At 43.7% G+C, this 12,917-nt stretch overlaps 1 protein-coding gene across 1 annotated transcript in view; it reads right to left on the bottom strand.

The window, feature by feature from the left end:
• Window positions 1-1,366: 1,366 nt before the first annotated feature.
• The window catches only part of fbln1 (fibulin 1), a 44,543-nt gene continuing 32,992 nt past the window's right edge, over window positions 1,367-12,917 (bottom strand). Inside the window, exons 16-17 of the mRNA XM_050073421.1 lie at window positions 12,617-12,757; window positions 1,367-1,955 (exon numbers count right to left, since the gene is read on the bottom strand). Of these exons, the coding sequence (XP_049929378.1) occupies window positions 1,816-1,955; window positions 12,617-12,757 (281 nt within the window). The 3' untranslated portion in view covers window positions 1,367-1,815. The remainder of the gene's footprint in view (window positions 1,956-12,616; window positions 12,758-12,917) is intronic.

Genomic DNA, 12,917 nt, shown 5'->3' with positions numbered 1-12,917 from the left:
AGCGCTATCCAGCGCCCTGCCACAGCCTTTTCCCTGGAGAATAAAACACAATGTGGACACAGGTAGATATTTGACTTGACAGGAAGCTTTAATGACAGCAGGAGGACAGACGATCTCTCTCGAGGAAGCCAGCGTGAACCAGGGCTGCTTATATACTGGCTTGGTGATGAGATCCAGCTGGGAGCAACAGGTGAGAATGATACTGCTGATGGGAAGGTGTGGCCAGGTGGAGAGAGAGACTGAGGCAGGATGAGTGGAAAGCAGAGCAGACTGTGACAGTAGACAATATGGCACCAACGAGACAGGCAGCAAAAGAACAGGGAAAGCCCGGCTAAAAAGTTGGATTATATTTGTAGTGAATAGCGACATTAATGATATAATCACTTAATGACTGAACTGATGACTGATGACTGATGACTGACTGAGCATTAAAAAATGAACATGATTGTTCCATTTTACCCGAGCATGTCATTAAAGTCAGGTGGTGTTTTTTGGTGTTTTAAGGGCCAATTATTTTAAAGTATTTTACTGCAAAATATTTCTTTCAAATTTCTAAAAGTTACACTTTAGGTAGTCTTGAAAATTTCAGGTGGTGTTCTTGGTAATCTACCAGAAAGTGTACCAAATTACTAGTAATGACTTCACCCTAGATATTAGGACTTAGTTTGTAAAATAGATTCCCAATCCCAAATTTTCCACAGACGGAAAAATGTGAACATTACATCATTACAAGGGGAAAAGGAACCAAGCACAGACAAAAACAACAATTACAATGACAGATCCCATTCAGCCAGAGGTTTAAAATACTAAGTAAGTACTTATACACATTTGATGAACTGCAGCCTTCTAATTTCGACCCTGCCAAAGGACCATCAGCAGGCCGGGACAAAGGGAAATAATGGGGCACAAGGAGAACTTGAATTGTGGTGTGAGAAAAAATCTGTGGAAAACTGGACCGCCGTCTTGGTGAGCGAATGGCGTTAGCTAACGTTACCAGATCTATGCTGAGGAAGTAGTCGTGAGGAAGAGTCGCACCAGTGCATTAGTTTCACATGGTTCTGATTTTGATATTCCATCCTGAACATCAACTTCATCATATTTGGTGAAATATAATCGGCCCTGCAAAGACCACTTCACACAACTGTTTTTCATCACAGATGCAGCAGCTATCTCCTCATGTTCCCTATCTTCTGTCTGTATTTTGGTTCTTAGAGTTCATAAAACATCTACACACAGAGATTTTCTCCTTTCTTGTTAACCTTCTGAACCCATGAGTGTGAATCCACAGAGAAATTCAAACACTGGTCTTGAAATGTTACTGGGAGGAAATACAAAAAACAAATACTGTAACTAAAATAGTGTTTATTCCATAGAAAAAATACCTCATCCAATGCATACGGTAAGAAAGGAAAAGTGAATGTTACAAAAACATAAAGGCTTATAATGTCATGAAAAGAATATTGTTGAATTTAATCATCGTATCCTTTAATGACCTTTCTGAATGCATGCACTTTCAATTTAAAACCTTCTGGATGTCTCATTTCTAAACAGATTTTTTAATAACATAAAGTTTCTCTATATTCAGCTCCGTTATGCCAGATGCAACGCAGGGGTGCGCCTCAGGCTGAGCTTGTCATCAAAACATAGTGTAGTGCTGTCATCAGAAGCAGCTAGTAGCCTTTCATCTCAGAAACTGTCAAAAGTAATCAAACATGGGATTAAAACCTCGACACTGATCTATGCATTGATTCAACAAAACCAATGTGTACAGTGTTGACAACGAATGTCTTAATACATGTGGTAAGATTTGGCCTCTCAGAACCAGAACTCGGAGACGAAGACGTGAACGTTGATGATATTCTGGCCGGAGTCGCCTTGAGTTGTCAGGTTGCGCATGGACAGTTTCAGTACTGTAGTCAGTGGACCAATCAGAGCCTTCACCTGGCGAACAACACCTGAAGGAGGCAAAGAAGAAAAATATCAGTGACAATAACTACCGTAAAGACCGTACAGTGGTTGGCCTGACTGACAACAAGTGAAGTTTGTCGATTTCATCATTTCTCATGAACGTCAAGTTTGATCAAAAGCAGCACTTAGTAAAGATAAATTGTTTTTGTGCTTCTTCATTTTGATATGATTCTGTTTTTTTTTATTTATGTATTGCTGTTTGGTTCAAAGGGTCCAACCCCAACCCCTAAACCTAAAACATGTTTTCCCCTAACGGTAACTAGCACTGCAGATAGTTTTGGTTTCAAAGCCTGAGGTTTTGATTTCGAAATTCTGCTGCCACCCTAATACAATTGAGGATAATAGAATTTTATTTGTGGTACTCACAGCATTAAAAAAATACATTTGTCTTTCAACAGTAAAGTATCTTTTCCGAAAGGTGAAAACAATCACAAAGAGACACAAAAGGACAAAAAAAAGACACAAAATGACTTCGAAAAGACACAAAAAAAAATTATAAAAGGGTCAGAGAGACCGCAGAGAGACACAAACAACGAAAATAGACACCAAATAACTTTTAAGAGACACAAAATGTCTACTAAGAGATGCAAAATTACCAACAAGAAAGGTTTCACCTAAGAAGAGACTCAAAAGGACCACAAAGAGATGCAAAAGAAACTGCAAAGAGACACAAAACTACTTCAAAGGGTGGAAACAATCACAAAGAGACACGCAATGACCAAAAAAAAAAAAGACACATAACAACTGTTCAAAGAAACACAAGACAACCAAAAAATGACCTTGAAGAGACACAAAATAACTTACAAAAAGGGTGGAAAAAAATCAAAGAGACACAAAATGACAAAAGACACAAAATGATTAAAAAGAGATACAAGGCAACCGAAAAAAGACACATTACTCCAAAGAAACAAATAAAAAAACTACAACAGGGGCAAAACAACCACAGAGACACAAACAACTTCAAACAGACACAAACAACCAAAAATGACCTCACAGAGACACATAATTATAAAAAAAGATCCAAAGTTACCACAAATAGACACAAAACCACAACAAGATGCACAATGGCAGCACGGTGGTATAGTGGTTAGCACTGTGGGCTCACAGCAACAGGGAGCCCCCCTCTGTGGAGTTTGCATGTTCTCCCTGTGTCAGCGTGGGTTTCCTCCAGGTACTCCAGCTTCCTCCCACAGTCCAAAGACATGCAGGTTAATTGGTGACTCTAAATTGTCCGTAGGTGTGAATGTGAGTGTGAATGGTTGTCTGTCTCTATGTGTCAGCCCTGTGATAGTCTGGTGACCTGTCCAGGGTGAACCTGCCTCTCACCCAGTGTCAGCTGGGATAGGCTAGGATAGGTTAGGTGTGCCACGCTATCAGCTTGTACATTTGGATGAACACTTAAATTAAGTGTTGACATGCTCAACAAAGTCTAGCAATGTCAAGACTGTCCTTGACAATCTGAATGCCCTCCCACCCACCTTGCACCCTCTCCATGGATAAGTGACACCCTCTGTCACGGTAAAACAGATGGGAGAATAAACATAGTGCAACCGAGCATTACTGAACGCCCATGGAATTCATTGGGTGCTCTTTTTAAGTGAACATGCGATTACACTGGGAAAAAAATGCCAGTGTTTATACAGGCTGTCAGCGAGGCCTTTTCTCTGCAGAGGGCTGGTGACATTTCAGCTCTGGCCTGTTTGAACAGCCATCGTCAGTTTGAACAGCCATCGCCAGAGTGCAGTCAGCCAGCACAATCACGCCACTGTCCTCCTATCACACCTTCAGCCACCCTTTGTCTTTATCCCATTTCCTCTTATTCATAAGTGAGTCAGTAGAGTGTTCAAGCTTTTAGTATGATGACTCACGAGTTTAACTCAACACGGATCAAAATGACGACAGATCACCGCCTTGATCGCTCTGAATTATGAGGCTCCTTTCTGTGGTACTTGTAATAAAGCAGTAAAAACCCATTTGGTCGTTCACCACAGGGCAGATGATGATCCATTATGCGCCATCCGCTGCGTCCTTTGGGACACTGGCATTGTATGATGGCAGATCCCCCCCACCCACTCATTCTCCTTCTCTTCCCCCCCTCTCTTCCCTTCCTGAGGGGGCCTGGTGTTTGTGGCACCATCACTGTGGCCCACAAGGGTAAATGAGTCCCATGTGTTTGATGGAGGGGAGCAGTCGCAGTCACGCGATACAGCCATGGAGGCATTCCTCCAGGAATCCATCTTTAACTCTGGGAGGGGCAAGCAATGGGAGCTTGAGCTGCTGTCTTTCTCTCTCTGTCACTTTATTTTGCTTTCTCGTCCCTCTCCGGGTCGGATCTGTGGGCACACAACAGATTCCAGCAGATTCCGGCGATAAGCGCTCAGAGGAGTGTGGAATGGGGCCCACTTCGACCAGGGTTGCCCCTTGTTTTGGTGTTTTGGGACTCTGTTGCGTAGTGACACTAGACGGAGGGAAGCGGGACTCAGATTTTATTGTTTCCAAAGCGTCAGCGCCATCAGAAAAAAGCTAACCTTTGCTTAAACCTAACAACAGCCGCAACATTAAGAGAATAACTGACATGGAAAAAGAGATTGAATTTTGGAGTCTGAAAATTATTTTCAGACACAAGCCAGTCGAGATGTCACGCAACTCTCAGTTGACCGACGCAAAGTGAGTTCAGGAGGTTCATGTTTTGTCCGTGTGCTTAAATCAAACAAAATCAAAAGCTTGAGCGGTGGGTTGAGCAAGCACACAGTGAAGATGAGTAAGATCTTATGAGCACAATATGGACCACCGCAGAGACACATGGGGTCCAGTCCACAATAACGATTTTTCTAAATTACAGTAAGTGTGGCCTGTATCTTACAAGAACTTAACACTCTAATCAGGGTCAACTGTGGGTACGTTTTCCACCGGAAATCCCAAAAATTCCTGAGATAAATAACAAAAACACAAACACATATTGCCTCTTAACTGAAAATTTATTAAGGACGTCTAAATAGTGCAATATGTGGAATGTGTTTGTTTATTTTGTAAATTTGTCTGTGGTCTAATTAGCACATGCAGGGAGTGTGCTCTTGAGAACAGAAATTATAGTTCCCTTTAGCTCCTCCAAAACCCCAAAGTCCCTCTGAGCTCACTACTGGTGACTGAAACTTAACACAAAACACAGTCAAGTGTTTCCCACCTCAGATTATGGACTCTGGGACGCTCTCAGACATATATATGTGATATATGTGAACATGTAGGATGTATCGGGGTTACTGTAGTGATTTGTGGCATGGTAAGAAACACCCATGTTTTATACAACCTGTAGGTTTTGTTTAACTTAGTTTTTGCACAGCCTTGAGGGCGAGAAAAAGGTAATTATGTCATTACAATTTGGGCCTGATTGCGCAACAAAGGATCCTAAAGTCAGTGTACGTGAGCATGATGACTGCGTGTTTCCGTAAGCTTCCCATCAAAAGCGCAGTGGTATCCTCAATGAGTGGAAAGCATCAGCTAACAGCTGGGCCTCAACATACTCACAGTGAACCTGAGGTGAAACCACAACCGCATACTCATCTTTAACATTTCATCCGGGCTGTAAGGCAAAAAGCCAACAACCGCAAAACAGGTTGACTCTGATTGGCGACCGTACCACCTGAGATTCATATAAATAAACACGAGGAAGTTTAAAAGAAAAACCACGGCTGACAATCTGCCCTGTGACTGGGTTGCAAGGTCATGTAATCCAAGACCTTAAATTCCCAAGCAGGACATCCAGTTGGAGCGCTGGAAAGGTTTGTGGTGTCTTTCCATCTCACTGAGGTATCTTGCCACAGGGTGCAAAGGTGACTGCGCTGGCTTGAACAGCCACCATCAAACAAACAGCTGTACAATCTGTCCGCTCTCCAAAACATTCCGCCACACCATAAAGTAGCCCCTTAAGTAGAAAATAGCCTTAAATAAATGCATGCTAGTAGCAGAGACACTGCCACAAAACAAAGTGAAGCAAATGCCAGGAGGCATTTGTCATCCTTCATGGCCACGAGCGCTGCAATATTGAAGGGTTACATGTAAACAGTACAATTTCGGGGTTTTCTGGTTTCTACAACTCAGCGAGGAAGTGTATGACAAAATCCAAAATGAACGGGTTTAACACCAGAGACAAATGAAAAATATGCATTGGCCTCACCACAGTATTGTATAATGACACACTGGTTGTGGCGCTATGCATGCTCACTGCAGTGAAACCATTGGAGAGCATCCAGGTGGTGTACAAAGTTCCAGTATGCAAAGAGGGTACTGGAGGGCATTCTTCAGCGTCATTATGGCTATAACTGTGATATGTTTTGTATCTAACCATATCGCTGTTGTTCAGCTGAGCACTGCTGGCATAAACATAAACACAGCAAAGAGCGGTTTCTTATTCAATTATTCGTTGTTTTTTTTTACTGTCTGAAACTTGTCTCCAAAAAGCCCATAAAACTGAGGAGACGTGCCAAAGAAACTGCTAACTAGCTCCCTTGTTACCCTATTAGCAAAGCAACCAATTTCAGTTTTGATAACCCGTCAGCATGGCTGAAATATAATCCATTCAAATTGCCAACAGTGAGTGCACAGGCCCCTTGGGTACCGGATCTTGTGTTTACGGCCTGGTCACCGCTCACTGGTACGAGGATGGCCAGTCGGGTCAGCCTGTCCAAACCCAACTCTGACCACTCCAAAGAGGGGGTGGGAGCCCTGACCACCCCTGCTCTGACAGGCCAGCACATGTGGCTTGATATTTTAAGGTCAATTAACAGCGAGTCATACTTACAGATCTCTCAAATGGCCCGTGGGTCATTGTTGGACGGTGTCGCAAACCGGGCAGTGACATCATTGAAAAGTAGCCGTGGGGAATTGGTCTGTTCTTTTCTTGGACTTTCTGTTTTAGCAGTTGTGGCCCAGAGCAGCTGAGATGACATAACATGCACCATTATCTTTACCACAACCTTTGCACTATATTACAAGTGACCTTTCAAAGCTGAGACCCATAACTAAGGCGCAAAATATAGACCTGACAGTGTAGACTAAATGGAAAGGAAATAAAAACCTGCTTTGTTTGCATTTTAAATCAGGATTTTAGATCATATTCTCCATCTAAATTATGAATGGATGAAAGTTTACAGCATCTTGATAAGCTGTTTGAGTACTTTGCTATAACAGCATTCATTTTGTGGGATGAGCTATTGCATAAACAAAGTTACATTTCTTAAAATCACAGAGCCAGACAGCAGAGAGTAATGACGAATATAAATTAACTAGATCACTAAAGCAAAGGAGATAAGTGTATCTGAGAATTATGGAGACAGCTTTATTGCATGGAATATGTACTGTATGTGTGCATACCAGTATCTCTTTGAGCGTGACATATCTGCATCACTATCTCTTCATCAGTACATTGGTGGTGGAGGACCACCCGAGGGGAGCGATGTGTGTTTGGCTGTGGGGTTGTCGGGTGGAGAAGACCCTGTTTTGATTAGCCGTACTAATCTCTTGTGGGGCAGACGAGGATTCCTTATGGGCTTGGCGCGCTCTAGTGGGCCCGCTGCTGCCATGTCATGATTCATCCAAATGACAGCCGCTCAAACGGAGCGAGTTGTCTGCTTATCTCCACTGCTGTCCTCAACTCCTCACCAGCACAGCCACAAGCCGGAGCCACAAGCAAGCTCCACTGGCTCTGAAGTAGTCATGTCTCACACAGTAGGCTCACATTCCACCAGCCACTGTGGACGGCCGTGCTGACGACCATGACTACCTGCACAGAGACAAACTGTCCACTTCCTCTGCCATTCATCTTGCTGTCTGCCTCGCTGGCTGCCAGCCCTGCACCAGTGGCAATGCAGAAGGTATTTATCCTCTGCACAGGAGAAAAACCGCAAAGGCATATTTCCACCTGCTTTTCAAAAATGAGTGGAATTTAGCTGCGGCGTCTTAGACTTAGAGTTTCTCCAGAGGATACTTCATGAAGAGAATGCACCATATTATCTGTTGCTGTCCGGTTAAATAAACATAAATACTATATAAATCAGTTTTTCCTGCTAAAGAGAATTAGACAGCAGTGATTAATGGTACTGTAAAATCCTTCCATGACAAATAATTACTCATGAAGAGGAGTCATTTGGACACGTTCAGGGATGACTAAACATGTGCTGACTATTTGATTCCACAGTTGACTACTGACTGTATTGTACATTTGATTTACACACACTGAGCCTCATTCACTGATATGTGCGTAGAAATGTTGTCACCTAGTGCGCAAAATAACCATCAGATTCACGACATGTGTGCACTGGCCAAAGTTGTTCTTACCACCGTGCGTATATTAGTGCGTCAGAATAATTCTAAATTGACAGGTGCATGCACAGCATCAGCATACTGTCACGCCCCCAGTTCTCTACTTAAAGGATAGCTTTGGCACTTTTCAACCTGGACCGTATTTCCCCATGTAAACTGATCAAAGACACTGATGTGAACAATTTTTGAAATTGGTCCAGTATTGAGGGAGCCGGCAGCGGCCTGCAGCTGCAGAACGAGCTGCAATGGAAACACAGGGGGCAACTGAACATCGTCACTGTGTGTCCATTAAAAGTGGTTATTTAGATTGATATTATAAGTGTCGGAAGTTACTCTTTACCTTTCACTTGATCTGGTCTGTTTGTTACTGCCTCGTTAAGCAGAAGTCTCTTTCTGAAATATCACAAGATGTCGTTTGTTGTAGGAAAACAACAGTGGAATCCTGTGTGAGCTCTGGAGAGAGAATACTAACCGGACTATTTTACAGTAAACGTAGTTTAGTGTTATCTAAAAGATATTCAGTGCAGTCTCTGCTGCTACTTATCTTAGCTGTTGTTTCACACTCATTGCTATTTCTGGCCGTCATTACAGACGCCATCATCACCACCATAAATGTTTGATATCAATCTCGTTGTGGGTAAAATCTCGGGGGACTGCTCCCATTCTCTAAATACAAATTAAATAATTCTCTTTGTGCATTTTCAATGCATTAATTAAACAATACATGAAAAATTACCACACAATTGTTTCACTGAGAACTGGTTTTGAACTAGATATGTTTCCTTCTTGCTTAGTACTTTTATGCCTTTGTCATGTTGAAGATAATATTGTGGTTGAATGGAGGATTATTAAACGATTAATTAATTAGAGCGGCACAGTGGTACAGTGGTTAACATTGTCGCCTCACAGCAAGAGGGTTCCTGGTTTGAACTCAAGGGTAGGGGAGCCCCTCTGTGCGGAGTTTGCATGTTCTCCCCGTGTCAGCGTGGGTTTCCTCCAGGTGCTCCAGCTTCCTCCCACAGTCCAAAGACATGCAGGTTAATTGGTGACTCTAAATTATCCGTAGGTGTGAATGTGAGTGTGAATGGTTGTCTGTCTCTATGTGTCAGCCCTGTGATAGTCTGGTGACCTGTCCAGGGTGTACCCCGTCCCCCGTGACCCCCTACAAGGTAAACTGTTACGAAAAATTTATTAATTAATGAATGAGTGATGAGGATGAAATTTGTCCATCCATCCATCCATTTCATCCAATGCAAGGCCAAGCAAAGCACACCAGACGTCCCTCTCCCCAGCAATGCTTTCTAGTGCCTCCTGGGGGACCCCAAGGTGTTCCCAGGCCAGATGAGATATGTGCGTGTTCTGGATCTGCCACAAATTTGCTGTACATTAGTAAATAAACAGCATTGTCTATTGAAGACTTTCTTAGCAGGCCCACCTTGGTACAAGGGAAAAAAGCAACACTAGTCTATGATACCATCAGTGGGAGTGGTCAAAGACAATATTAATCCCTGCTATGATGTCACTGAGAGATAATACAACAGGGGAACCACCAGCATATTATCAGGGGTGAGAGCCTCAGCTCCAGACTCAGCCCATGCTTCCAGCAGAGACCACAGAGAGAGTGTTTTCAAAGGGAGGACTCACCCTTCCACCTGCTGACTGCCAAAATCAATCATCCCATTATCAGCCTACACAAACAACCTGTCCCGGATCAAACGTGGACGACGGCGTCGGCATGAATACACATTCCTCCACTGTTTGTGTTTTCAAACATGTGTACGATGTGACACAGATGTTGTCTTTGCTGCGAGGATGATATGTATTACTCCTGTGTGTCTGCATACCTGCAGGGATTTTGTGTGGTCGCCGCTGCTGTGCTACTGTGGTCGTCATGGGAATCTGTAAGTGTTTGATTGGTTCTGATCATGTTTTCCAAGTGTTGTGTTTGCACAGATGCGTAAGGCTGTCAGGGTTGTCTTCCAGATGTGACAGTGCTGGGAAAGCCAGTGATGGATGACCAGGAACTAGGAAAGAGTGGTGCAATTCTTACACTATTTGGTGTACTGTCAGTCTCTATATGTGTGGGTGTGTGTGTGTGTGCATGTGTGTGTGCGCATACGTCTAAGCAAACACTGCATGCCTGTGTGCGCAGGCGACTGGTTTTAAAGAGTGAGTAAGTGAGCATAACGGAAAAGAGCGTCAGCCAATCAAACCTTTCAAGGATCACTTTTTCACGTTAGCAACGGATTCTGAGGATTCCTAATTGCCTCTTTTGTCCCTTTCAAAAACACACGAAGTGGCCAAAAATAATGGCCAAAGTTAGTTTGAGTTCACGCACTTGTTCATTAGTGGAGCCTCAATGTCTGCTACTCTTCACATCCCACCAAGCTGTAATACCACTGTTGGAGACACTGGAGATACTGGAAACTAAGCTTCCTTAAGTGACACGTCAGCGAGCCTCACACAATGGTTACGCAACAGCAGCATCTGTGGGCCAAAGCACCAGCAGCACAACCCACTAAATAAAACCAAGAGGGCCTTCATCGCACCGTGGACACCACACTTCACAGCGAGGAGTCAGTGACCAAAGGCTCCACTGCACAGCGCCTCAATTTGGATGTGTGATGGGCAACTGGTGCTAACATGCAAGAGCTGCATCCAATAAGCATCCAATGGGTTTGGGAGAGAAGTGGCTCCTCACAAACAGGCCTTTCATGTGGTCGTCAGTTTAAGTGCTCTAATGCTCGGCGAGACACTGAGGCCTAGCGTGGGGAAATGGAACAATACATTTAACCACATGAAGCAAAGCGCCCAGGATTACTTCTGCACATATTTTCTCCCTCTTTCTTTCCTCTTTCATTGAATCACAGTCTCTCACTTTGTCTTTCTCTGCAATTTTATTCAGCATCTCTTGCACACACACACACACACACACACACACATACGCAGTGTACTTGCCCCTGCAAATGAGCACCACTATAAACAGGGAATTTTGCTTAAATCCTATTTCCACACACGCACACAGACGCACACACCAGACGATATAATACAAAATAAGGCTTATCACTGATGCAGAATTACACTGCTGCGTATTCCAACAAAAACATACCATTATAAGTCAGTACAATATAATTATAACTGCTTCAGCATTGACTTATGTGAATTGTTGCTGGTCTTTTCTCATGTTTCGTGTGTGAATTTGGGTACATTTGATAGGCACACATCTGTTTCTGCACAAGTGTACAACTTGCGAGCACACACAATCCAGCCTGCACCAGTGACAGTCACATCCCCCCTCCCTTGCTTTCATTCTGTAAAGACAGATGTGCATACTGATGGGCCATCCCTTCATCCATCAACATTAGAAGACGACAGCGCTGTCCTTACGCTACCACCCTGCCTGCATCTCAGCACGAAAACAAAACAAAACACCTAGACAGGCCCAACGATGTGTCATCGTTGGGCTCACAACAACCCTCATCCTCCCGGGGCCAAGGCTCAGTTCAGCTCTCCCACAGGCGTGCAGCAGCCTTGGGTCGCCACCAGACTAAAGGATGGGAATGGCTTCCACCCAAACATGTGTTGTTGTTACACACCACTGGAGATGTTATCTGCTGCTCCTACTTGAACTAGCGCAGGGCTCCTTTTTGCATGCTGGCGGTCGCTGCAACAGGTAGTTATAATGAACCGCTTGTCAACTGCAATCACTCGTGCAAGCGTGCGCGTGAATGCACGAGCGTAGATTTATGCACTCTATTCTTGTACGTCCAGACTGCCGTAACTTATTGTGGAAAGTAATGATCTGCTTGGGATAAGCAAAGCCGTAGATAAGTGAATTAAATGGTACTTTGTTTCACCACAAGACTGTGGAAATTGATGCCAAATATTTGGCGAGACAGAAACAGGCCTTCGTCTGTCTCAAAGAGCCACTCAGAGGACAACTCTCCGAAGACACAGACACCGAGAGCCCCCGTGAAGACGATGACAGCTACATGATGCCACAACACTGCAAAGACCATAACGGGCTGTGTCAGATGCAGTTATGTCAGAGTGTCCAGACATTCCTCGTGGGAGTTTTTGTGCTTTTTTGTCCCTTCTCAGTGTGCACATGTGAGTTTGATTTGTTAAAAAAAAGAATACACATATTTCATACGTTTCAAAATGAGAAATCAGATAAGGGAAACCGCCTTCTTGTCAAACGAAAAAATGCAGTTCTCAGTCACGGAGGCTGTCGGGTGGTACAGGCTGCATGTTAAAGCTGCTTTTGTCAAATGTTTGCACTGGTTTGGTTCATCCACAACACAAAGACGAGTGAAATCCCTGTACTCACCCACATACATTCCATTCTCTACCCGCTTGAGGATGTCGAAGGCGTTATCCACGTTGCCCTCCAGGATGTCAAACTTGACGTCGTAACTGCCTAAGTGATAGGGCCCGTAAGCCGGCACTGTGGTTCTCAGGAAAACAATCTCTGTTGGAAGATAACAATTAGACACAAAAAGCTTTTGGAGCCTAAACCCTCATAATCACACTGGGATTGCACCGCCAATCCAGTGCCAACTCTTGCTTTTCTTTTCTTTTTTTTCTCTCCGAGAGAAAGACAATAAAATGGGAGATGGAAAGGTCTGTGT

The sequence above is a fragment of the Epinephelus moara genome, chromosome 20 (assembly GCF_006386435.1).
Source record: "Epinephelus moara isolate mb chromosome 20, YSFRI_EMoa_1.0, whole genome shotgun sequence".
Taxonomy (NCBI): domain Eukaryota; kingdom Metazoa; phylum Chordata; class Actinopteri; order Perciformes; family Serranidae; genus Epinephelus; species Epinephelus moara.
Note: the sequence above shows the minus strand (reverse complement) of the source record. Positions and strands in the feature narration are given on the sequence as shown.